The sequence below is a fragment of the Pempheris klunzingeri genome, chromosome 11, assembly GCF_042242105.1.
Source record: "Pempheris klunzingeri isolate RE-2024b chromosome 11, fPemKlu1.hap1, whole genome shotgun sequence".
NCBI classification, from domain to species: Eukaryota; Metazoa; Chordata; class Actinopteri; order Acropomatiformes; family Pempheridae; genus Pempheris; species Pempheris klunzingeri.
In genome coordinates this window covers 22958141-22985375 of record NC_092022.1, presented here as the reverse complement: position 1 = coordinate 22985375, position 27235 = coordinate 22958141, and the positions used below count along the sequence as shown (strand labels likewise).

Here is a 27235-nt window from a genome sequence, read left to right as displayed (position 1 = left end):
GGAGTTTTCTCCTCAATGCAGAAACTCAGCTCAGTTTTTCTAAAGTGTGTCAGAGTCAGAGTTGTGATGATCCGGGCTCTCTAATTAGCTCCCCCTAGTCTCAAACTCATAATGGGCATCATTTATCAAAAAAATAATCTGATAAATCTGTGTATTTTTAATATATGCCTTGAAACAAAAACCAAAACACTTCCAGCTTTGAATTATACAGCAGCGAGCCATTAAAAACCATCTGGGAGAATAATCATAGTCTCTGTTGTTCAGACCATTTAATGTTTGAAATATGTGGGTGTACAGAATTTATCAGGAGCCGTCGTCCAATGAAAAGTTTCCTGGTAGTCCTGGTCGTGGGGGCACAAGCCTGAAACAGTGTCTTACCTCACGAGTTGAGACTGTAGCCTATCTCTGAAGCCCATGATAGGATTTCTCTCTGATGTTATCATGAAAACTTGATTCGTGGACTGAATTTGAAATTTCTGACAGGATTTTCCGAGCTAACTGTGTCTCTTGTCTCCGTTTCGGAGCCTATCAGGGCTCCTCACACAGTTTCATTCATTTGCCAAATCATGTTAGTGTCTACACTGGGGCCAAACAGGGCCAGGACCCAAAAAACGGCTGCTGATGTGTCCACTTGCTGAGGTGCTTTGTGAGCGCAGTGATAGCCTCAGATAAACAAACTGGGCTTTATATCGTGCTCCGCAGACAGCTTGGATTGACCCCTGCTCAGATAAGCGCCGCACGGCCCCGATGTGGAAACACGGTGCCTGATTAGTTTATTAAGGGCGGTGAAGCACAGAGCCATAATTCACCAAACAGTTTTATTACCTATTCTGCTCTCAGTTTATGGGGATCTTTTCAATTAGTACAGTCGGTGCTGTAAACAGAGCGGTGGCTCTGTGTCTTGTCAGCTTAATGCACCGCTGCCTCGTTACAATCAGACAAATCCACCTTAAAGACCCTGAGGCAGCCTGTGAGGTCAGAGAGCTGAGGAAGAGGAGGACACACTCACACAGAAACTTCTCTCCTTTAATTACTGGGGGAAACTAAGTGCTAATTTTGATTTTATACTTCTTCTGCCCTCACTGCATTACAGTTTTTACTTACTAGTTAGTTTTAGTTACTAGTTACTCAGCAGATTTATATAATGAATCAAGATAAGACTTTAATCATTCTAGTGTAATTCACACGGGCAGTATGTATAGTAAAAATAAGCTCCACCTTTGCAAACTGTGACATTAAACACATTGCAGGACAAATCTGAATTCAGTAATGTAATATACAGTCTACAGTCTGTAATGGGTCATTCTGCATAAGGTGCACTTACATTTTGTACTTTAAGTATATTTTGATGCAAATACTTTTAATTTCGAATGCAGAACTTTTATTTGAGTATTTCAGTAAATGGTGTGTCTTTATACGGAGCCTCTTTAGTCATTGCGACTGCTCAGAGGGCTTTTTTTTACATCACATCCTTATTCACCCGTTCACACATCATTCATACGGGAGGAATCTAATTCACACACGTTCACACAGAGCAAGTTGGGGTTCAGTGTCTTGCCCAAGGACACTTTGACATAGAGGAGCCGAGGATCGAACCACCGACCTTCTGATTGATATTTCTTTACATGTCCAAAATTAAACTGAATCTTTGGCTCTTATCTAACCTGCTGTAATTATTGGCAATTTATTGCCCGCTATATCCTCTTCCTCTGTGCCATGGAGCTCCATTTTTGTCAAAAAACACACCAATGAGACGCTGTTACATTGGGTAGCATTATTACCACGAATACAGCCCCTTAAGTTTACACAGAGCATTAGATGTAGATTAATCCACCACAGAAAATAGTTCCCAACAATTCTACTGTTCACTGTTTAGTAATGTTTCCCATAAACTAAAGTGCCCAGCTGTTTTAGCAAATTATTAAGCCTTACTTTTAAAAATGAAATTATATACTTGTGACCCATTTTTAACTAATTTTATGATGACACAGTAGTTTAGAGATTAAGACGCCATGAAGCTGCTCACCTTTATTGCACCTCCATCCTTCCCTCTTCAGGAGGAACACGACGCTAAAAGAAAGGAGCTAAAATGTTGTTGGTTTTGGTTTTCTCATAATTAGATACCTTCACAATCTTATAAATGCATTTTGTGAACTGGGGTTTTGGAGGCGAACCAACTTCTCTATAATCTGTCACAAAATGTGTTTTCATTTCTAAATCGTCCTTAAATTGTGTTTTCCTGAAGAGGAAAAGCTGAAAAACACCCAGAGACAGATAAACACAGGTACACAACCAACCAATTTCTTTTGGTCTTTAGCCCGAAGACAGACCACACACATTTTATCTGTTTACTTTGTCTTATTTGTTCAGGATGGATTCTCAGACTCGGTCAGTGGCTCCAAACCAGGATGAGTCCACAAAGTCATGTTTACTTTGAGGGAAAATCCTGGTCTCAGGGCCGCATTTCTCCTCAGGTTCAACCTTAAAATGCAGTTATATTTGTCTATTAGATGTATTAAAAAGATGTCTCTTACAGTTTATTTGAACCAGAGCTACTTTAGAAAATGCCGTCTTTTCAGGATCCTTTCAACTCCATTTTCTGATACCCACTGGATGTATATAATTTTTCATACATTATGTCTTTTGCACATTTGAAATAAGTGTCCAACAATGTTACTGCATTGAACATATGTCACAACCACAAAATCAGGAAAAAAATATCTTATTTGTCTGGTTGCATGTAGTTTCAAATGTTTATTTGAGACTGAGGTATAGTAGCAGCAATGGAAGTGTCCTATTCTCGCCATAATAGCTGATCTTTCTCCATGATTTAACACTGAATATACATCAACGTGCAGACGACGGCTTCTTCTACTGAAAAAGTGGACAAAATGAGCCCTTGGTGTCTACGTGTATGCTGAGAGAGAAGAAGCCAGACAGGAAGGGCAAAACAAAACAAAACAGTGGTATTACCCTTTAACCTGCCTGCTCCAGCGAGAGTTTTTAACTGAGGAGCTTCTATGAATTTCTACATGTCTGAATATGGAGCCTGACAAGATTTCAGCCAAGCTTTCCTCTTAATGAATAAAAACCAAAAAAAAAAAAGAAAGTATCAGTGTGAGCTACTTTTCCAAAGCATTGTCTCACAATCCCTCATCGATTAGAGGAGGAGGATGGTTTGGAGTCAATGCACAGCACATTTGAACAGCTCCTGTCTGGAGGGCGATTCATTGTGCAGAGGACCAGCAGGATGCAAAACGTTCATAGTAGCCCAGAAAGGATGAGCGTCCTCAGTGACTGAGCCAAGTGTGAAAGTCTGAAACCACCTCCATGGGAGTTTAACCACAGTCCTGTCATGTGCAGCGGAGTGCAGCTGCTGCAGAGACAGCGTAGTGTAACGGGGACAGATTTAATGACAGGAAAATGACATGAAATCCCCGCAGGTCATCACCGTTTGCAAGATTTGTGTGTGTGTGTGTGTGTGTGTGTGTGTGTGTGCGTGTGTGTGCGCGCGCGCTGGATGTCCTGGAAACATCACGCTGGTGTCACGGTGTTAAAAGCGCTGTTAGTGATGATGGCTCACTATTAATTGGCTGATGATGAGGCTAGTTATGATGTAATCTCTCTCACTCTCTCTCCCCTGCACACAGCCAGCCCCCTCCCTCCTCTCTCTCTCTCTCTCCCTCTCTCTCTCTCCCTCTCTCTCTCCCGTATCCCCACCTCTTTCTCTGTCTTTCTCTCCTATCCTAACCAACATGGCCGCTAAGTCGGATGGAGCAGCGGTGTCTGTGGAAGATGACAACACGCCCAGGAGCCTCTCGGAGCCGGGGAACCCCGCCGTCCGGCCCCGCTGCAGCGCCGCCGGCGGGAAACCCTACACCCTGCTGGACTGCTGCTGGGTGCTCTGCGCCCTGCTCGTCTTTTTCTCCGACGGCGCGACCGACCTGTGGCTGGCAGCCGATTACTACCTGAGAGGTGACTACTGGTGGTTCGGCTTGACGCTCGTCTTCGTCGTGGTGCCCTCCGCTGTGGTCCAGGTATTGAGTTTCAGGTGGTTCGTGTACGACTACTCGGATCTGAGCGGCGGGGACGGAGCGGCGAGCGGCAGCGGGACCGGCGCGGCGGCAGCAGGCGCGGCGGCAGGCGGAGCAGCCGCGGCGGGCGACAGCACTTTAAGCACCAAGGACAGCGAGCAGCGCGGCGTGAGCGCGGCAGCCGGGAACGCCGCGAATGCCACAACGATTTACACGTCCTCTGCCCCGCCTGCTACGCCAGGGAGAGTCGGGGGCCCCCGGAGGTGCTGCACCGTCTGCATGTGGGTCTTTCAGACCGTGCTTCACGTCCTGCAGCTGGGGCAAGTGTGGAGGTAGGACCGCTGAGGTGGTGTGTGGGGGAACAAGAGGGGTGTGCGTGAGCGTGTGCGCGCGTACATGCTGGTGTGTGTGTGTGTGTGTGTGTGTGCATGTGTGCGGTGTGCACATGTGAGCTTTGCATCCCCGACACTGTCCTGCACTGGAGATGTGTGTGTGTGTGCGTGCTCTCTCTCTCTGTGCGTGTGCGTGCGTGCGCCCATGCCCGTGTCTTTGCATGTGTGCTCGCTTATCCCCTGAAATATTGCCTTTCCTTCTCCTCCACCGGTGACAGAAATGTGCAGAAATGGTCCAGGGCAGAGTGAGATTCTTTCGCCTCAAAGCTGAATTTGTAGCATTCACTTTGGCCCAACACTTCCAGCAGTGATAGTAAAAATATGAAATCCTGTCCCATGAGCCCTCTTGTCCATCTGCCCTCCTGTCCTGATTGTGACAGACTCTGGACGGTTGCATGCAGCTGTCGCCTGAGCTCCACCACAGTTTCTCTCCGTCCGTCATGCTCCTGACATGTTGATGGGAATATTATCAGAGCTGTGTGCTTCAGGCCGGCTGCCCTTCTCCTCTGGCTGCTCGTCATGTTGGTGATCTTGAAACCGAATCTTTTCTCCCTTCACACTCACTGTAGTTTTGGACGGGAGCATCAGTGAGACTGATAAATTGTGAAATGAGATGATGCATGGGCAAAATCTTTAAAGGAGCATTCCACCCACACCACATCCAAATGAATGTCCCCTCCTGTGCTTTGAACTGTGTGTATTCCCCTTGAAGATGTGTGGTTTGCTTTAATTAAAATTCCTCCAGAGAGCTGTGTTCACTTGATGTGAGACCATGCGTTGACTTCAATATGAAAGTCTCACCTCAAGCCTAAAGGAATGAATAATTTTTCAAACGTCGTTGAGCGCATTTAGCATCTTTATGCTTCAGGTTCACACATCACGAGTGGAAAGAAGCCACAGTAGACCTCAAGTCCATCAAAATCCCAAAGGAATATCTCTAATGATCATTCAAATGACAGATATATACTTTTATGGACAAAAATGTTCTCTAATGTTTACCGTAATCACAAGAATAAAACATGAGCAGCACCGCAAGTCCACTTAAGTCGAGTCTGAGCAGGTTCTGATTCAAGACTCAGGATGGTCACATGTTCATAGCGGTCTAGTGTTTGTAGTAGTGCTGGAGTTCGTATCAGGAAATCATTTGTTTGTTTAATTATTTGGAATAATTCTGAAAAAATATAGAAAATATATGAATTATGTGATTATATTGTAAATAAGATATACTTGTACACTGTTTCAAGCTGCTAGTGTTGGACATTTACCAAGTGCAGCGGCCACTTTTGAGGTGCTTGTGCTGTACTTGAGTATTTCCATTTTCTGGTACTGTAGAGCTCAAATTCTACCACTAACCACTAACACGGTTTAATTTAATCAACCGCTCAAAGACTAAAGAAGCAAAACTCTCCAATATTTCGCAAAAGAAACTGCGAGAAGAGAAAAGTCCAAAATGTTTTTCTTTCTCGTTCCATTAATCGGCTCACGCCCCTGTCGAGTCATGTTGTAACACTTGAACGCGAAGCTAAACTCCACCTCAACTAGCTACAACAGTAAAGTGCAGCCTAGGTGTTGATGCAACATTAACAATCTAATAATGTTATATAGAATATGTGTCATTCACTGGGGTCAGTTTTCTGTACGACAAGTCTTCTGACCATGATGCATTTAGCCGATAACACGTCTGTGCTTCTAGGATTTGTACCTGAGTATTTTTACATCATGGCTTTGGTAATATTTTAAAGGTTGTGAGCATTTCCTCCATAATTGCAAGCTGCCCATGAAAGTATGATATTTTTGGGTCAAAATTGAGGATGTACGTGGCAACGCCCGCACTTGTAGTACTGAAGCATGTTGGTGAGCTGACACCCGACTGACAGCAGAGCAGCATGTCTAGTCTGCTACATGAGCAGTCAGCGATGTTAGGCAGGAACGCCAAAGCTGACAAGAGGAAGAAAAGAAAGAGGAAAAGAGCCAACTGGGTTTGGTCAAGGCCAGACTTTAATACTGTAGGTGAGACCAGTGACTGAAACAAGTCAGAGTCAAAACACCCACGAGGCCGAGGTAATAGAAAAAAAAAACTAGTCCTGAGGCCAGAGCCGAGACCCAGAGCAGACGTGAGAAATGCAGCACTAATATACGAGCATTACAAACCACAGCGTAACACTCTGTAGCAGCTGTCAGAAAACACACAAATCGTCAGAAAATAGCTTTAAATCTGTGTTTTCCCTGCAGTGCCCGACAGGAAAGTTGTGCAGTAATGAAAAAACTTCCTCTCATTGAATATGATATTTTTCAGAGCCGCCAGTTCGGCACAAAGCGTTTTTCTCTCCGCCTGTTCTTGTCATCCTCATATTGGAAGACATTGTGGAAAGAAGTCATGTTGTCCTGTGTTATTAGTTATTTTAGCTTTTAGGAACATCGGACTAACCGATGGTACTTTTCCAAAAGACTTTTTTCAGTCAAACTCTGACACTGGAGGAAGAAATGGATACCTTATTTATGTTTAATTAGCTCACTGAGAAATAGGATTACACTACTCTGGTTGTGATTGCAGTCATTTTTATATGTTCTAATTCAAATCACCTCTCAGCTGTCCACATAGCGTTGTGAGTAAGTGCGTTCACCACTCCGCTGAAGTGTCCTTGAGCCCCTTAACCGCCCGCTCCAAGGCTGCAGCCGACCTCTGACCCCTCTGTGGAGGCAGAACGTGGCCGGAAAACACGTCTTTAAAAATGATGTTGCATCATCTAATTCGGAAATAGAGCACGTGGGAATTTGCAGTCCAATTACATGCAGACTCAGTAATGAAGCGCGTTAATGAACAACAATAAGATGCTGTGAGCAGGGGAATGAGAACGAGTCCAACTCCGGTTTTAAATTCGATGAGCTGAGATTTATTCAGCACACGTGGGGACGTCTCGTGACTTTCACCTGCAGCTGAACATTCCCCTTTTCCTTCCCGCGTGATTCAGATCTTCTAATCAGTGTGAACTTGTTCTCTCAATTCACCATTTTAGTTCTCAAATTTGGGATTTTTTTGTGTAGCGTCGGTCAAAAGCTCGGCAGCTTGAGGAGAAGATGATGGAGAGGAAGGAGAACAGTTTGACTGACATTTAGTTTGAGGCCTGAAATCTACAGAATTGCGCTGGCAAATTGTCGGATTGGACTGGAGTTTGTTTTTGGTCATAAAATAAAGGCTGTGGCTTACAATTATTTGCAAAAAATGCACAGGAGATCACTGGTCTTGAAAGCAATGACAAACGTCTGCGCCAAAGTGTGAAAATCCTCCTTTATGGACCTGGCTTTGTGTGCACGGCCATTGTCAGGGCCAACCACAAACTGCTGCCTAAAAGCTGAAAGCCCACTATTGTCTAAAATATGGTTGTATGCAGTAGATTCCCCTTAATTGGAGCTAAAGGGAGTCCAAACCATGAGAAACAGCTCCAGACCAAGTATGTGACAGGTCCCCCAGCTTTTTCCAACGGCAGTATTTACTGCTTCTCCTCTCTTTTATATCATTGTGAGCTTCATATCTTTGGGTTTTGGAGTGTTGATTGGAAACAGGAGAACATTTGAGGATGTAGCTTTGAGCCGTGTGAAACCGTGATGGGCTTTTTCCTTTTCACGTTTTATTAATCAAGACAATAATCGGCTGATGAATATAATCGTTATCGCAGCCTTACAAAAGCTTTGGCGTTTCTTTTCTCCAGCGTAAATTAGATTTAGTAAAGCCGATAAACAGTTAGAAGTATCACATGCATCTTTAATCTCTATTTAACCTTCACTTGTGTTTCTGCCTGTCTGCTGCATATTCTGCTGGCTGAACGTGGTTTAATATTCAGCCTGTTTATAGTGAACAGTGACCTCATGGACTTCAAATTCCTTGTCAAAAATCTCTGAGGGTTTTGGCACATTTTCTGATTTTTTTTTTTCTGAGATGGCTTCAGCAGACACCCACTGAGTCATTGTGTTTTCGGTATTCAAATCACTGGATGCAGGAAGAAGTCCTACTTTTGCTGACTTTTATCTTCTTTGTCTCGCATCTCTCTGTCAGACGTTAAATGATAATACATGCAAATACTGATAGAGATACAGAGTAGTGGAAGGTGATTACAGTCTGTTTTGCACCTTTTTTTCTGAATAACACTGATCAAAATGTCCAAAAACTCCCAGCAGCAGTGCAAGGAAAGAGAATTTTTCATTGATCTGAGACATCAAGCTTTGGTGTCAATCTCTCATTTTCCCATGATGTTGAAAAATCCATCTCAAAAGAGGTACACAAGCCAATATCCACATCCACAGGAGCAGGATAGCCCATAATGCATTGCAGTATGAAGGCAGGTTGAGGTTTGAATCAAGGTCGACTCACCTTTTTGCAAGTGGAATCTCTCGCTCTGCTGGTGATATCACTTTTTCCATCTGCATTTAAAATCCTCAGCTGAGAAGCGGCAAGGTCACGTCTCTTTATCTGGGGGTTGTCAAAAGGCATTCTGGGAGTTGTAGGAAATCTCTCACTGAAGCTGAGCAGATGAAGCACTTTGAGAGACTGTGGGTTCGCTTAAGAAGTGATTTTAGTAAATCTTGATGTTGTTGAGCATCATAAACTGTAAGACTGAGGTTTCACTTTGAAGGCGAGGTACGCTTAACTAAAACCAATGGAGTCTATTACAACAAGTCAGTAATAAATCTTCCCATTAAGGTGTTCAACCGTATGAACATTTTGGAGGATGTGAAATACAGTTCAGCCATTATTTTTCACTTGGTGCACCGATTTAACTGGCAGATCTAAAATCTTGATGTTGTTGAGCATCATAAACTGGTAGATTTAAAGTAACCTTAATGAACTAATCAATACAAATAAGTAAACCTGACTGACTGTACCATGCGGCTACCTGTGTTTAAGCATTCATAAATAAGTGGCATCACCGCTGCTCTCCCTCAGGGGTGATGGACATGACACAGCCCCTACCAGTGGAACCCAGACCCCCAACAACAGCACTGGGCTGTGATTTGTGCCTTTGGCGTAGTGGCCACACTCAGTAGTGCAGTGTCACCTGACGCATACCAGCCTGAAGACACTTTCTCCCATTCACACTCATAAGAAAATAAACGACTGCAAAAACAGTGAATACATTTTTTCCCCCCCCAACAGCTCAGCAAGAGGAAGTCACTGCTTGTTTTTTGGAGACTTTTCCATTGTAAGCAGCCGGTACCCAGTAACTGTGGTAGTGGTAGTCCACCACTTTGGCCCAGACTAAAATACCTAAATACTTATGGGATACTCATGTTCAGCAGAGGATGAATCCTGCCGACTTTGGTGATCCACTTACTGTCAAATAGCGCCATCAGCGTGTTGTAATTTTTGGGTTGAGAGTGACTGTTTGATGTATTAGTGTTAAATTCACCCCCAGGATTCCTCATTTGTTCTTTGTGTTTAATGCAAATGAGCAAATATTAGCATGCTAACATGATAAACTAAGATGGTGACAATTATTTCTTACTATATTAAATAATTTGTGTTTTTTTTAGTAAGTAAGTAATTTGGACATTGGTCTATTTTCCTGTTTGCATCGAGGTGTTCAAAGTGTCTCACTACCAGGCTTTCTGTATGTCTGACAGAGCATGGACAGACGAACAGACAGGTGGACAGACCAACAAAGCATCAGCTTCAGTCCTGCCTAGAGTTCAATGGTCGGCCAGCGTTGCAGTTTTTAGCGACAATCCAATTGGTTCCAGCCTGTGCCAGACCAGATCAATCAATCCCAGAGAGAAGTAATTGAATCGGTTCCAAATGGTCACTCTGCTCAGGTGGTCTGACTGGTAGCTGTGTCTGGCCGGCCGCGGCTAATAATCAGCCCGAGTGGCTAACTGGCAGCCTCAATGTAGCTCAATGCGCTGAATCATTCAAATCTTTGTGTGTGTGCACGTGTGTGTGTGTGTGTGTGTGTGTGTGTGTGTGTGTGTTTGTTCATAAATGAAGTGACTGTCAGTGATTATTGCTCTTACTTTTCATTTTAATTTCTGGGCCTGTCACTCAGTGTCTCTTCAAACGGGGGCTGCCCGGGGGAAAGAGCGACAGTAGAGTGACAATAAAAGGAGAAAATGTTAACAGGCTCCCGCTCAGATATTTTACCTCGATGATATCTGGCCATCTATAGATTAGTTTTCTTTTCACCTGGACCAAACACCAGGCATGGGATCCTCCTTACCGTCGACTCTTGCTCTGTCCCTGTTTGTCTTAACATCATCCCTTTCCACAGAGCCCTGCAGCGCTGAGTGGATGATCTGCTGCAAAAGGTCTCCATTAATCTCTAATTTCATCTGCGAGAAAAGACTCGGATTAATGATGTTCTATTTAAGCTCCAGTTGATGTCAGCTCTGATTTATTTGAGTCTACAATTGAGATCTTTGATTGACAGTTTGCAGACATATATCATTACTGTAATGACCCGTCTTGTGCTGTGACGAAATTCTGTTCATGCTAATTCTGAGCAGGTTTTGTATCTATCGTCTTTTACAAAATCTAATATTTTCAAGTACAGAATCGTTTTATTATTTATTAAATTGGCTGTTGATGGGAACTGTAGTCACAAAGAAAATACCTTATCTCCCCTTTAAACAGCAAATAAATACTAAAAGGTTTGGTCATCTTGAAGTTTAAATGATGTGGTACTGGATCCTGTCAGTACATGTATCGCTGCACTTACTGCTAAACTAAATAGGAACGTACCAGATATCTTGCATATAAACTGCAGAGGTGATTCACTATGAGACCAAGTGGAATGCATACATACTGTTTTTAACAGAAATAGGACACGGTCTTAGTTTACTTTGTTAGACCAGGGTGTGTGCAGGGTCAGAGATGACATCATAATTAATGATGACTTCAGTAATTAGCCGCCGATGCGACGCACCTGGGGGAGAGCAGGGGAGGCGAGGGCGAGGAGTTTCTGCATTGTTCAAACACTCATCTCAAGGTGGTGAGTTGCATTTTTGGTATTTGTGTCTGACTTTACAACAATTTGGAACTCGTCTGCTTCTCCTCTAAATAAAACATGAACTATGTCTTGGCCTAAAGTCGGGAGAGGTTTCCAGCTGCAGCAGCTGCACAGCTCTGTCTCCTACAAATGGTGTTTGTATCTAACTGAACTATTTTTGTTTTACTGACAAAAGAAAAAAAAGATGTTCCGTGGATTATGTTCACAGACAACATTTCTTTGAGTAAATGAGTTTGAAGCTGTCCTCAAATGATCTTGGGAGGTTTGGGTCACGACGTGGGAAGTTTTGCACATGATGTGCTTGGCATTCGAGTCACTACGACGTGACAGCCCTTTTGTTAGGCGACTGAGGCAAACTCTATAAAACTGAAATTAAAATATATTAACCCACTGAAGAATTAGCTTCCATGGCCATTTCTAAAAAAAAAGGTCAACAACACGTCAACCTGTGAAATTCGAGCTTTCAGAAAATTTCCACTTCCAAAATGGTGAATACCATAAGGGGGCGTTTAGCTGTCATCCACACTGCGCTCTGTAGTTAAGTTTAGGCAACAAAAGCAGGCTAAGTTTAGGGAAAGGTCGTCATTTGGCGGAAAACAAATGAAAAATGTGAGTTAACATTTTCATTCAACATACTATTACATAGTACTTGTATAGGAATGTAATTTCTAGGAGGCAGAGCCGACCTGCAGCCCACAGGAACGGGCCCCCAGGCTGTGGGAACGTTAGGTAGCCATTTTTTTTCGTTTAAACTTTTAACTGCAGCCCTATAACGTCACATTCAAGTCACAGAATTCGGCTGCAACGTTAATGCACAGAATTAATAGCAGTAAAACCTTAACAAATGCATGAAACAAAAACATTTTGCAGCTGCAACGTCCAAGATTAAAATCTGACCAGGGGCAGTCCGTCATGCTGCTCCTTTTGCCAACTAAAGGCAAAAATAATCAGTCGAATCACGACGGAGAAAGAAATCTAACTCATCGTGTTTTTGCAGACATGTCCAGACCTCTCGATGACTTCCAGTGTTGTCAGTAGAGAAAATACAGAAAATAATTCTTTTTCTGTTAACTAGTGTTTTGTTTTTCTTCTTCAAGAGGACCTCATGGTCTCCGGGTTACACTGTGAGTGCAACTGATTTGCATTTGAGAGCTGGAATTTCACAGATTTTCGGAGACTCTTCTCCTTGACCCAAACAAAGACGGAAACAGGATATGATAGGTGCTTCTTTGTGTGATCATGAGAGCGCAGCCTCAGCTGAATAGGTGGTAAACAGTAAATAGCAGCTGTTTCTTTCTGTACTGCTGGAAGAGAGATGATAGTAATCGTGGTGAGACACAATGATGTGCAGTTGTCAGGTAAATTTAATTGTTTTTATCCTTCAGTTCTCGCTTTTATTTCCAGGGTTTTCTTGGTAGACAGGTTTCCGTAAAGTTTCTCTGTATTTTCTTTTGCTCTTAAGGTTTGGTCCTGCAGCGTCCGGCGGCCCGCAGGGAAATAAATGAGAGAGAGATGAAAGTCAGACAGTTACACAGAGACGGACAGTTTGATAGACGTGTAAAAAGGCAGACAGACAAGAACAAAAATGTCCCTTTCAAAGCAGTTTTTTTTTTGTCTCTGTAATCACCTTCCCCATCTTTTTCAGAAACATTTAAGATATAATCCAAACATTTTTAAATGTGACATAATCTTTAATCTCAAATGGTGATTCTGGCTTCTTCCATCAGTCTACAGTAAATCTGAAATGATGGCCTTCGACCTTGATACCAGGAGAGACGGAAAACATAAAACACATAACCATTTGTGTTTGGAAAAAGCGGAAAAGAATCTGAATTCAGTGTAGTTTTTGTCTGGTTTGAAACAACTGGATTCATTAAATTAAGATTAATCGATAAATCAATCACCAGAAAATTAATCTGTAACTGATGAACACTTTCAGTCAGTTTTAAAAGGCAGGAGGCCAAATTGTAATGGTTGGTCAAAACAAGCAATTCATATACATTCAATTCAATTTTAACTACTTATTGACATTTCACATAATAAACGATTAATCAACTGATAAAGTGATGATTTTAATTCTGACCAATAAAGGATTTCTGAGGCTAATGATAATGATCAATAAAGATATATCTGCCAATATTATGTTTCCACAACCCATGAAGTTCCCTTTTAATTTGTTGAAAAGTAGAATTTTAGATTTGAAAGATAAACTTGTCACTACCCACCGGTGGACAAACTGTGGACTGATGGAACTTTTTCAAAATATGTCGTATGTGGTATTTCTATAAGTTGTGGTAATGAAAATTAAAAATATAATCTGTGTGTGTTGGGGGGGGGAGGGGGGGAAGTAAAAAAAAAACTGTTTGGTCTTGATTCCCTTCACTGAACAGTGCAGTGAGCTGAGCTGTTACTCTGGGAGGCACCGTGCTCTCTGTGGACTCCTGCAGTAGCTGGTGGTCTGGTGGTGGGGACGGCCTGTCAGAGGGTGTTTCCTCCCTGGCTGCGTACCCACACTCACTGAGCTCCTTTAGTCAAATGATTCATTTTTATCATGGTGACGGTTTAGCTCAGGTGGAAGGTTAGCAGAGGTTTGCTGGTGTTTGAAGTGCTGGAGCTTGTTGGTGTCGGGCAGTCAGGCAGTAAATACTGCCTCAGAGGACTGTAAAGGATAAAAGTCCATCAGAAGGTGTTTCTCATCATGTTGAGGTTTGAACTGACTTCAGCTGATTCATAACAGGAGTTTTCAGTGTTATTTTTTAATGTGGGAAAGTGCGGTTGTTCACATTCACAAGCATTTGCCTTTTTGGCGAACTATTATATTGTTTAAAGCATATACAGCTCCTTTTGAATTCATTAGTGGAATTTAAGATTCCTTGAGGGACGTAGAACGAATCACTTCTATCGATATGCGTGAGATACAGGACAGTTCAGTACGTGAACCTGATCTGCAGCTCTTTCACAATAAAAGCATGAAGTCATAGTCACTTCACCTACCTGAAAGACATCTACAGTGAAGCAGCAGGACGTGACTCAGACACTCTCTGGAGAATGATGTGCTGTATGTGTGTGATGCTAACCAGCACTGTGACTGGCTCTGATGCTTTAAACTGTAAGCTGCTTTTCTGTTGATGTTTGAGGTGTAACTTCTCTCCATGGGGGTGGCCAGCCGCTGGAGAACCCACTGAATTTCAAAACGCGCGTCTTTAAGAATTTAAAATTCCACGACTGTGAATGCACATAGGTTTATGTAAAATTCAATAGAGTTATCGATTATGAATAAAAATCTGCCTGGAGGGAGGATTTGATGATCCACGACCTTCTGCCTGCTTGTCTGTCTGTTTGTATGACTGCCTGTCTCACTGTCCGTCTGTCTTCCTCTCAGTCTGTGTTTCTGACTGATGTTCTGTCTCTCTGTATGCTCTCCTGTCTGTCGGTCTGTCAGACTGTGCTGAATAATTCACTACAGCCCTTGAGGGAGCTGTCAATCAAATTTCCTGTGTATGTGTGTATGTGTAAAGGGATGTAGCATTTCCCGCTAGCTGCCCCTATCATCCCATCTGTCTCTGTCACTTTCTCTCTCTCTTTCTCTGTTTACAGTCTGCGCCTCTCCACTTTGCATTTCGTCGTTAGCCTAAAATCAACATGGATGCGGGACGGGGGGGGGGGGGGGGGGGCAGGTGGAGGGATGTTGTGTTTAAAAGTTTGAAACGTCTGACACGTGCCTCTCATCTCCTCCCTGTCAACGTGTCTGTGTGTGTTGGTGTGTGTAGGACAGCACATGTGGTTTGCACATGCTCAGTCAGTGTGTTTGCTGCAGGGATGCATGCTATCAGCATGTGCCCTGCAGGTTGGCACACATATTGAAGTATGTGACTATGTATAGACGATGAATTCACAGACACAAAATGAAGGCATGCACACACATACCAACACACACCAGTGTGCACCCAAGCTCATGTGTAGTTTGAGCAGCATTAAACTGACAGCACTAACTTAAATATAGTTTCATTCCAAACAGCAGCCGACACACTCAATAGTCATTTCTCATTTCACAATATATCATCAGTTATTTCTTTTTTAATTGTGACAAGCATTTCCCCTGACCGCTAACTTCCTGGAACCACAGAGACCAAACAGCTTAGTTCTGCGATTGATTTGTCAAATAGAAACTAAACTGATCAAATATTAAGGCCGAACAGAAGCAGGCTGATGTTTTTCTATGTCTGTTTTCACCAGTTAAGCCTGTAATGCAACCAAAAGCAAAACTGTGAACAACACTAAATGAAAATCCTAGCCGATAGCTGATTGTGTGCCTGTGCTGCGCATTTAAAGCATTCCTGACAAAAGTATAGGATTTTAGATTTAGATAGATAGATAGATGGAAATGGTAATCCAATCCACATAATCCTAACATAATGAGTTAAACGGTATAAACCTCAGCACAGTCTTCGGCGTCCTGAACAGTGAACCACCTCGCGGCTCGCTCCCAGCCTCAGAGCTGCAGTAATGACCCAGTTTCTCCTCTGGGATCAAGAAAGTTCATCTTGTTTTACAGCCCTTTGCTCCAAATTAACTGCTCAGTCTGAATATTTCCGCTTTACCGTTTGAATTAGATCATTATCAGCTGATGGATTGGGAGAAGCAGACTGTATTTGAACATTTTTGCTGGTGAATGGAGGGTTTGATGGTTTGAGTCAGTTAAAGCCAGACTGAAGGAAAGTAGCTGCTTCCCTCCTGAAAGCTTTTTTTCTCTCGCATGTACAGCTGCAAACCTTGTACGTAGCTGCTGATGATTGGCTCCTGATCAGTTGGCGATCAGATACAGCAATGTTCTGATGTCCCTCTCAATATGTTACAATTAGAGCATCCGTTTTATGCCTAATATGAGAAGCCTTCTGACAATCTGTACAGCATCCAACTCCCTCTACCATCATACGGCTAACAGTCTCCATGCAGAATTCTCACTTGTGATCTTTGGTTCAACATTACTCGTATCAATCCACATGCTGTAACGTCTGCATGCGGCTGTGTGCACCAGACTGTGTGCCCTGTACCGCAACAGTTCAGCACGAATATACAAACTGTTACAGCCCCAGTATTTGCTGAGCCATGATGCAACCGCTTAGGAAAAAACCCAACAAATTACATAGTCAGTGACTATGAATGTTTGAGCTGAACTGAGCAACGGACCTCCACTGTGGACTCTTTGTATTACATCACACTATTTCTGACAGGAGTCATAATTCCTACAGCCATTAGAGGGCTCTGTCACTTCTACATAACAACTTTGTCTCCTACAAAATGTACACACAACTCATTTGGTTTCCTAATTACTAACAACAAATGTAACCAGCAGTGCCTGGATCGTGTTCACAGACTGAAACTCTAAATTCATGCATCGCGGTGGAGGTCGCTCTAACTTTCTTGGGGTGGATGGTGGATGTAAAGGAGACGGGACTAAAGCATTTGCATGTGTTGTTTCTGGGGCATTTGCTGGGAGAGGGACAGCATCCTCTCAGTTGACCCTCTTGGTGGCTTCCTGACAGTGTGATAACAGCAAAGGATGAGAGTGCAGTGGCATGTGGCATAATGCAACCACCCTGTTAAACACTGATTATTATTATTAGTCTTTTTTGTCTTGGTGCTTGATCCAAACTCCACCAGTAGCATCAGCTACATGGCATCAGTGAGCAACTGATGCTGGCACTCAGAGCATGCTCCTTTCATTTCATGTCTGATTTAGGGTCTTACCAGTTTTATGTTAACCTCCACATTCCTATGTTGTCAGTGCAGAAAACTGGTGATGGATGGTTAGATGGATATACTGTAGATAGACGTATAGTTATGGATACATTAGATAGATAAGGACAGACAGTATTAGATATACTGTATATGTATCATGTAATCTGGGACACTATATGGACTCGGGCCTGCACACGATTTGTTAGTTTCTCTCTGTGTGCGCTTCAGTGGTGCATGTTATTAGCATGTACCCTGCAGGTGTACACACACACACACACACACACACACAGACTCACAGACACGCGCGTTTCCGTCTCTCTCTTTCCGTCTCTCTCTTTCCGTCTCTCTCTTCCCTTCGTTCATACAAACACATTCAGACATGTTCTCCTCGAGTGTGTGAACTTTATGTTCCAAGCCCAGAGGAACAGTTGTATCGCTGTGGATTCTAGTTTTCTCTCTCTGAGCTCTCTGAACTCACACACTCTCTGATCTGTCTCTCTGGATTTACCGTCGTACGGCTGTGTGCGTGTGCGTGCGTGCGTGTGTGTGTGTATTCTTGTACTTGCTGCATAGTGAGGACTGGGAAAAGTTTTTAACCAACACAGTGAGGACATATTTGGGAAGTGAAGACATTTTGATGCTCCTCACAATCTTAATGGAGTGTTTTAAGGTTGAGACTTGGTTTTAAGGTTAAGGTTGGGGTGAGGCATTTGATTGTGAGGATTAAGGTAAGGCTTACGGCCTTGCAGAGTTGCAACTATTTGATTTTTTTTGGTCACTCTTTTCTGGTTTTAGATAACGAGAGTAGACGAGAAAGGTAACCACCATAATCCTGCTATCTTTTTTCTTTAAATTGAACTAAGAGTTTTCAGACTAATTCGTATTTGTGAATTGGTCTGGAAACTTTCTGGAAACTTTTCACTTTCCAAGTGGTGTTAGCAATGGGTGCAGACCAAATGCCTGTGGACGCCACTGAAGTTCTTCATTTCAGACTGACTCAACTGGTACTGGTATAGTAGATAATCTATTGCGATCGACCCGACCTGGGCCAGGTTGGCTGGACATCTGTCTACATGGGACAGGTTTGCCTGGTTTCCATGTTAGTCTGTACGTCATTTTCTTCATCAGCAAGTTTGATTAGATTTTTTCGAATTCTGTTTAGTGCTAAGTGGTTTGTGTTCACTGGGTGTATTAGAGGTGTTTTAATTTAAACAGCAGACATTGAACCAAAAACTCCACCGTAGAAAAACAATGAGTTAATGATAATGTCACTACAAGCAACACCTTTTACACCATACATTGTCATTTGATCCATTTTTAATATAACAAATATTGATGAGTGGATTTTAAAGTAATATTTTCAAAACTGCTGCCAGACATCAATTTTCAAAAAGTGATGTTGAGAACCAAATTTCTGAACCAAACTTGGCACCAGCAGAAGAACAGTACTGAGTTTGATTGGAGTCATGAGATGAACTGTGGCGTAAGATACTTAAGCACTAATTGAGAACCACATCATGGTGGCTGCTAGTTAGCTATAGTGCTAATAAGAAGCATGTGTACTGGTGGCCACCAAGGCTTAAGTGTAGCACCCAGAATACATAAACAGAAACATCATAAAGGACATTACTGTCATTCATTTCATCGCTGCTAATTCACTGTGATATAGGCAGCTACCACCTGCACATCACAACGAGCCTCATGGCAGCAGCAGCAGCTCTAAACACTTACTGTTGCACTTTCTGGCTAACTGCACATCTCTTTTGGCCCGCTGCGTCCATTTTGTCGGCGAAGTTGACAAATAACCGAGTCCTGCAGCCTAACCTGTGGAGCCCTGAACTGTCTTCTAGACCACACAAGCTTGCGTTCCCCAAATAAAACATGAGAGGGATCTGATGTAACACCATCAGCTAGATGTAACACTCTTTTTGTACACGCAGCATGAAATTCTGACTCAAGTGTTTGGCCCAGAGCCTTTGAGGTTGTCTAGGCTGTTAAGAATATGCTCAAACAGATGATTAAAATGCATAATGCAGAGTTTAGGAGAATGAAAACAGAATCTATCAGCCCCAAATGGCTCCTGAGGAAATGAAGCTGTTGTTGTATCTTGCTGTAGAGGGAGTGTGCACAGAGAGACTCTGAGGGTAACGTGTGAATCTGAATGTAATAGATTTTGACTGTTAAATGAAAAAAGATTCACTTCACTGTGATTTCTAGGTTGGTGATTCCCTGAATTTACATCTAGCACCACCGTTTGGTCTTTTAGTGAAATATCTTGACTCTTTTTGATGGATTAACATGAAATTTAATACCTTTTATCTTATGTAGCAACGGGGACAACAACTTGACAATGAATGAACCTTGTACCTTTTGTAGATAATCAAATTCACCAGAGGATGAATCTTCATGACTTTGATGAGCCCAAGTCAAAGTTTTCTCCCATCCAGCGAAATACTTTGGCGATCCCCTGACTTTTCATCAGAGTGAATCGACCAGTACAGCTGCGTTGATCTCATCTGCGTTTTTGTTATTTTTGCTGCAGTTTTTCTGTCACATTGCTCTGTCTCTGGCACACAAAGATCAATGAGCACAACATCCAGGAAACTACCCACAAGTGTTTGCAGTGTGTGAGGTACGACAGTCAACCGGCTAAAATATAATCAAACATCTTTCTATTAACACTGACAATGATTTCTTTTTATTTGAATATATATTCAATTATATATTTAATTTCTGTTTCCCATATTTTTTTATTTCTTAGTTATTTATTTTCCTTTTTTAAAGAACCTGGACTTTAATTTATTTTACAATTATGTATTTGATTTATTTTTGTGCCCCCATTACTTATACTTTATTTCATTTCCAATGTGTAGTGCTTAGTGGTATTTTGGTTTATATGCTTTGTGACATTTAAACCCTGAGGTGATCAAGCCTATTTTCCACACTTGTAACTTGCCATTGCTAATTCCAACACTGTGTGTGTGTGTGTGTGTGTGTGTGTGTCATTAGCCCGATGAAGCGCTGAGTGAAACACATTTTTCCTGTCAGTTTAAATAAAAGATCTTTGTTTCATATTTCTGCTAAATTGCGGCGTCTACACTGCCAACAACTGAGGTTAGTTTTTCAACTTCTATGTTTATCTTGCAGTTGCCAGCACCTCCAACCCTGAAGTACATGCAGTGTGCAAGGATTCTCTCCCTTTATTAGGCCCGTTTGAACAATCAGAAATGCTGGCAGTGAGTCTGACACATACCACATGATTACACCAATAATTGGATAAGGTGCTAAAGGCAGTGCGTGCTATAGAACAGACTGGTTACAAGTTCGGCTAGTTGTGTTGATTTCACTCCCGTCTGATCAGCCTCTCCTGTTCGTAATGAGAAATGAGGCTCTGAAGGAACAGGCCTGATAAATCAATCACCAACCTGTCCACGGTTCAAAGTCTCGGCCCTGTTCTGCCGTTATTTCCCTCCTGTCTTGACTGGACTCGCTGGGCCTTGTCCTGCTCTGTTCGCCTCGAGCACAACTCTGAAAGAAAGTTTTTCTTCAGGAGGTTAAATAATGAAATAAGCCTTCAGAAGAATGTGCTATTTTTTATTTATTGCACCATTATTGCGTTTGAATTTGTCTTGATGTTTTTTCAACTTCAGCATTTGGATCGAAGCTGTGTTCTTCTTCTCACATTTGTTGTCCAGTCGAATGGAAAAGTCATGAAAATGAGTCAAAATTAAGTCAAATTATTTTTCCATACTTGAAGAAAGTCTCACAGTCAAACAAGTTTTCTCACTTTAACTTTTAAAGTACCTTTTATTTGGCTTGTCAAGTATTCAGACAGTTTTTCTAAATGTTTAACATCTTATTTTGGAATCCTCTTTAGACCCACTTGGGAGAAAAACTGTGGTTACATGTTTTTGGGATATTTACCATGAACTTTGAAAGACTCGGCTTCATGGTCTTATGGATTTGGAATTATTTATTTTGTCGACAGCTTGGTCTCTCATGCTATGAATAACATCATCAAGCAGTTTAACTGTGCTTTTCTATATTTAGTCACCAAGGTCAACAAGACAGACTCCTTTTATTTCCAAAAGGTGCTCATGCTTTAGTTTGCACACGTGATTTGAAGATGTTGCATTTCTTATAAACAAAGCGGAACATTCGGCTCATAGCCACTGTTGTACACAGGTTGATTCTTATTTATTCTTTATATTTTTTTCTATCTTCTTTCTTTGTTTTATTTCTTATTTTTATATTTGTTAAGGTGAGAGAGAAACGGTATTTCGATTCTTCTGTTTGTCCTCGAACACACAGGACACCTGATGACTGTGAGCACTTTTTCTATTCAGTCTAACATATAAAGGCCAAACCCATAAAGGTGACAGTGATCACTTTTACTGAATTGCTGGTGATCCTGTTGGTCCTAAACACATTTTGGTAGTTTCACCAACTATCGGTGAAGTGTTTGCATATAAACTTTTAGAAATTCATGAGTGTTTTTGCATGTCATGCTACAGGACAATGATATATGGTCAGAAGTCTGTGTGAAGTGTACATTTTTGTACTTTTTGTCTGGAAGAACACAGTGAAGGGAAATCTGAATGCTATGACATACAATGATCTTTTTAAACGGCAGTGGATCAACACTTTCCCCGTTTCATCTTGACAGTGCCTCGGCACAAAGCGAGGTCCATACAGAAATGGTTTTCACAGTCAGGTGCATAAAACCTTGACTTGCCTGCACAGAGCCCTGACCGCAACCCCATCCAACACCTATGGGATGAACTGGAATTGTGTCGCCCTGCGTCACTACTGAACCTCTTGTGGCTGAAAGGGAGCAAATCCCTGCAGCCGGGATTCAAAATGTGGTGGAGAGACCGAAGCCAGAAGAGTGGAGGCTGTTGAGGCAGCAGATTACCGCCTGTGGTTTTGGAATGAGATGTTCAACTATCACGTGGGTGTTATATTCAGATGTCCACATACTCTGACTATATATTCTACATTTAAATGGTCAGAACTCAACATAACATAACTTAAATTTGTCTTTGCTGTGAAATTCCAATACAAGCTTTAAGTTCTGCAGATCCAAATTCAGATTAATAACATTTCTATGGGTACAATAACAAGTTTAGAGGATTGTGCTGCGTCAGTTAAGGTTGAGCTCACTGCTCTCCAATTTCCATTGTTTTAGCTCTTAAACAACAAGTCTTGCCCTCCCCTTCTGTCAATCAAATACACTGTAGATTGGAAATCTTGACATGCAGACAATAACATCAAATTTGACATTTTCATTTTCTCTTGTTTTCTCTCTCTCTCTACTTGTCCATCTGTCTCTCTCTCTCTCACCTCTTCCTCCCTCTCTCCTCCCTGTCAACTTTCTCTCTTTGTTTCCTCTTGTTTTGTGCTTCGCTGGGTGAGAAAGACAGAGGAGACATGTCTGCAGCTCAAAGACAAAACATTTCTTTGGAGAGAAGTGTGTGTGTGTGTGATTTCAGACATCCTTACATTTAAAATGTGTGTGGGGGGGGGGGAGTAAAGGAATGAGTGTGTGAACGTGTCACTAATGAAGCCTTGTGTTAATGTGTTGTAGATGAAGGGGAACAAAGAGAAAATGCTCATAATCATCAGTGGAGGGAATTAAAAGGGTAAAATAAAGTGTGCAAAAAGAAATAAAAGGCAGGGGTAGAGAGAGCTGAGACTTGGATGTTTGAAGTTTTTTTTAAAAAAATCCCACAATAACAATGTTTCATTGCTAAAGTGGAGAGAAAGAAAAAGAACAGAAGGATGGAGAGAAAAGGCAAAGGAATAATGAGACAGCAAGAAAGAGGAGAATATCCCGTAAGTGAGAGCTTAACCTCTTTTTGACTCGTCCCAATGCATATTCATCTCTGTCTCTCTCCCTCTCTGGGGATTTAGGGGGGTGGATATGAGGTTACGAAGAGGTGACATTAAGTAGGAGACAGTATCAGGTAGGAAATGAAAAGAAGGGACGGACAGACAGACGGACGGGTTGATGGCAGTGTTGCATTCATGTCAATCCATGTCAGTTTATGCAACACCGTTTTGTTTTGTGCTTTCACGTAACGTTCAATAACAAGTTAGTCTCCCATTTGATGTGAAAACTTCATGCTGTGCTTTTACATGAACATTAGTATGTCGGGTACAATCAGGTTTTTGGAGTATCCCTGTTACGTCCTGGTTCCCTAAAGCCAGATAAGCTCTTATCCTAGTTTTGAGGAAACAAGAATACTCAGACTCGATTGCTGTTTTTTTTTTTTTTTTTTTTTGTGCTCTGCTCCTGTGTCATTAAAGGCATCATTTCAGATTGGCATTTTTGGCAAATTACAGGTGCTGGTGGGCACCCTGAGGCCTCATTTATAAGGCGGTGCGTAGGATCCGTGCTAAAAGTGTACATGGGAACAGAAGACAAGCATGGCGTGTGCCAAAAAAGAATTTATAAAAGCGTGCGTACACACACCTGCAGGCGGTGTTTATATGTGCCTGATATTCCACCCTCCACACGCCCACGGTCACCCGTAAGTGTGTAGACGTGAGCTGCTGATCAAGGACGAAGAGAAGGAGTGCTTCTGACCCAGACATGGAGGTGCTTGTGGGTGAGGTGGAGGTTGGAGAGCGCATATTGTTTGGTGGCTGTGAAGATGTGCTGGTGAGGTGACTGGTGAAGGCAGAGTGTGTGTGAGAGCCACCGCGGTGTCTCCAGTGACGGGGGGGGGGGGGTGTTCATGAAATATTGAGCAGAATTTGATATCTTTTACAATTGAAAGGTGCTCATGGAATAGGATCACCAGCACAACCATAAATCACACTGCTGGTTTATGATGACGTTGGTCTGTATGTGTGAGCACACAGTCTCCTGTCAAGTTTGTTTTTAAATCTTGTGTGGGAGGGCTGGTTTTTTTTGTGCCAACACAACCGTTCAAAATGAGGCCCCTGATCTCACTGCAACATTCCCACATTTGGCCCAAAACTTCCATTTTTAAGTTTGGATGACTAATGACTCATAACTTTAGGTTTACATGAGTACTATTAATTATTTTTCCCATGTGCGCAGTGGTTGGAAGCTTTTAATTGCTGCATTATTCATGATCACAGGCAACAGTGGTGTATGAACAAAGCACAGGAAAGTCTGATTTTCCCATCCTCCGTCCATCCATGTGATTCAAGTGTCATGAACACAACCATGAAAAAGCTGAATCGGCTTTACTCGCTATGAGCAGATGTTGGATCACAGAAAACAAAAAGAAACGTGTTGTCAGTGAGAAGTTTGAGCGTCAACATTTAGTGATTTGGCTGATATGTACATATACCATGGTGGCATTACGTTCCTCCAATGCATCATTTCTGTTAGACATTGGTTGTGTGTATAAACATCATTTTTAGGAGGCAGGGTTATTGTGTGTCGTTCTCCTTCTCGCTCCTCATTTCCTGTCACCTCTCAGAACAGCTATCAGATAAAGGCATGAATTTAAAAAAGTTAAAAAATAAAAAATCCAAGAGTTAGAGGATCACGGATGCACACCTTCACCATTAGCAGGCTGATCAAATCAGTGTTTGAATTCTGGGGGAACAGACCTGAGCTCCACTGGAAGCAAAAATTGAAAAACTGATAAATGAGCATTAGAATTTCAAATATTACAAACGAGATGCATAAGATACAAAGATGCATCGGATCAAACTCTGATGTCCTGTCATCTGTAACTTTTAACAAGTGCACAGCTTGATGTCAGGTCTCACCTTGACCCGAGCAGTGTTGGTACGTTCACCTGTGATTTGATTATTTACAGAGACCGTTGCTATCTCCACAAATTGCTTTGACTGAGTGCTGATGCAGGTTTCTGTAAGGCAGCCGTGTTGATTATGTGGAGTTACTCATAAAATCAGTGCTGCTGTACGAGAGCAGAGCAGCCAAACACAGAATCGCCTGGTGGGTTCTTTTCCCTCCTTTCTTCATATGAGTTGACCCAGAGTTTAATAATGGGCTGTCACCCATCAGGTTAGCAGTCACCTCTGCTTTCTCACCTGAGCTAATGAGTCTGATCCCGGTTTCAGACTCCCAGGTTCATCTCAAGTTGGGCAGCTGATCACTAAAACTGAAAAATATGATGATTAATAATGGAATGATCTCACACGTATTCTGCAGAGCATGCTTTTTCCTCTCCTCTCCTCTCCTCTCCTCTCCTCTCCTCTCCTCTCCTTCTGCTCAGACACAGATATTTCTTGCCCTTTTCCCTTCATTTCTCTTTTCTTTTTGTCATTTCTGTCCTTCCTCTCCCCTCTCCACAGGGACAAAAGACTATGAGAAATAGGTTTGAGCTTCCTTGCTCTTCTCACCTCTCCTCCTCCCTCCTGTTACATCAATATTTCATATCTGCTCTTTTTTTTTTTTGCTTGATTTGTTTTGGTCTTGTTGTTGTGTCTCCTCCTTTTTTTTTTAACTTCTGACTGCAGGGACGCTTGCAAAGAAACACATCTGAGTAGAGGACTTGTCCTGAGTGTGTGTGTGTGTGTGTGTGTGTGTGTGTGTGTGTGTGTGTTCGTACATAACATGCAGTGGTCAGTTCATTATTTACACACAGACACACAGAAAAAAGCCAATTACATTGAAGTACACCTGTGCATACATGTGCACTGATCCATGCCGTAATAGGGAATTCAGACTGACAGACACACACACACGCGCTCAAGTTAATGTAAACCTGCTGACCTGCAACGTTCAGAGTCTCATAAATACAGACCACAAACACACAATCCAGTAATCCCCCAAATCCAATTATAACACAAGCAGGAACTGGTGCTTAATGAATTAAAGGCTCACTTCTTCATTCAAAGAGCAAACAAACAAAACGTGTCCGCTCTGCAAACACCTCCAGTGAGCAACAGCAAGAAATGGAAAGTGAATTCAAAGAGAAACAATAAAAGAAATAAAGAAAATGAATTTAATCCAAAAGGAACAAAATCGAAGGACTGAGAAAGAAGATTTAATAAAAGCCAACAGAGAATGATATCGATATATTAATACGTTGTTTTATCTGAAACAATCTGCAGAAATGTGAAGCAACAAGTTAATTAACAGCAGAGCTTAAATCTCTCCCCTCTGAGTCTGGAATGGAAATCAGATGTGCAGATAATTGACTGGAGACACTAAACGGAGTCTGTTAATGATGCAAAGTGCGAACAAACACTCAACACATTTGTCAGAACTCTGTCGTTTTCCTTCAGCTGCAACCAGTGATTGTTTTCAGAACTGATTCATCTGTCGGTAACCTTTTATTGTTTGAGACTGTTTTCTCTGTGTGAGATCGATAGATAAGACTTCACGTTACAATGGCTTCTGTTTCCCCGTCCAAGAAGAGACAGAAAGAGATATTTAAGAACTAGTCGATTCTCACTGTGCTTTTATTTTGTAGTCTTGTCATTCATTCATTGTTTCCTGTTTTATTTTGGAGTAGCCTCCCCTCCTTTCTGTCACTTGTTCCTTCTTTGCCTCACCTTCTTCACTTTTTAGCAGGGCTGCTTGCGAAGGCTCCCTCCCCTTTTATGCATAACTATGAATCCAGCTGAACACACAGCGTACACATGATGCTGCATCATTTCACACACAGTGAGGACAGAAGTACAAGCACCATCCCAGTGCTGCTGCTTTTCTGGGTGTCAACACGCATCAGATCCAGAAAATAGGACAGTGGCGTCTCTTGACCCGGCAATATGAGTCAATTCATGATGACATACATCCTGACACTGATGGTGACAAACAGTACACACAAAACAATAGGGGTGGGTTTTGTGATGCACGCCTGTCTGCCACCAATGTGTTCCTCTCACACAGTGTAGAAGTAACCTATAGGTGCTGGAGTCAGATCTGCTGCTGAAATCAACAAAACTTTTGCACAAAGTAATTAAATTACTTCAGCTGCAGCAAAATGTTACAAAGAGAAAGTGGATTAGTGTTTTCCTCTAAAGACTTTTTTATTATTCCCTAAAAACATGGACATTTGCATTGTCTGACATCCATTGTCATAAAATTTCATTACACTTTCTGCCTCATAATCAA

General features: G+C 42.2%; 1 protein-coding gene across 3 annotated transcripts in view; it reads left to right on the top strand.

Moving 5' to 3' along the window:
* Positions 1–3755: 3755 nt before the first annotated feature.
* xkr7b (XK, Kell blood group complex subunit-related family, member 7b) overlaps positions 3756–27235 on the top strand; it is a 61851-nt gene continuing 38371 nt past the window's right edge. Inside the window, exons 1-2 of one of the 3 annotated variants that reach the window (XM_070839962.1) lie at positions 3756–4249; positions 4298–4366. In XM_070839962.1, coding sequence (XP_070696063.1) covers positions 3756–4249; positions 4298–4366 — 563 coding nt within the window. Of the gene's footprint in view, positions 4367–27235 lie in introns of all 3 variants that reach the window. The other 2 variants (XM_070839960.1, XM_070839959.1) reach the window with 2 other exon arrangements.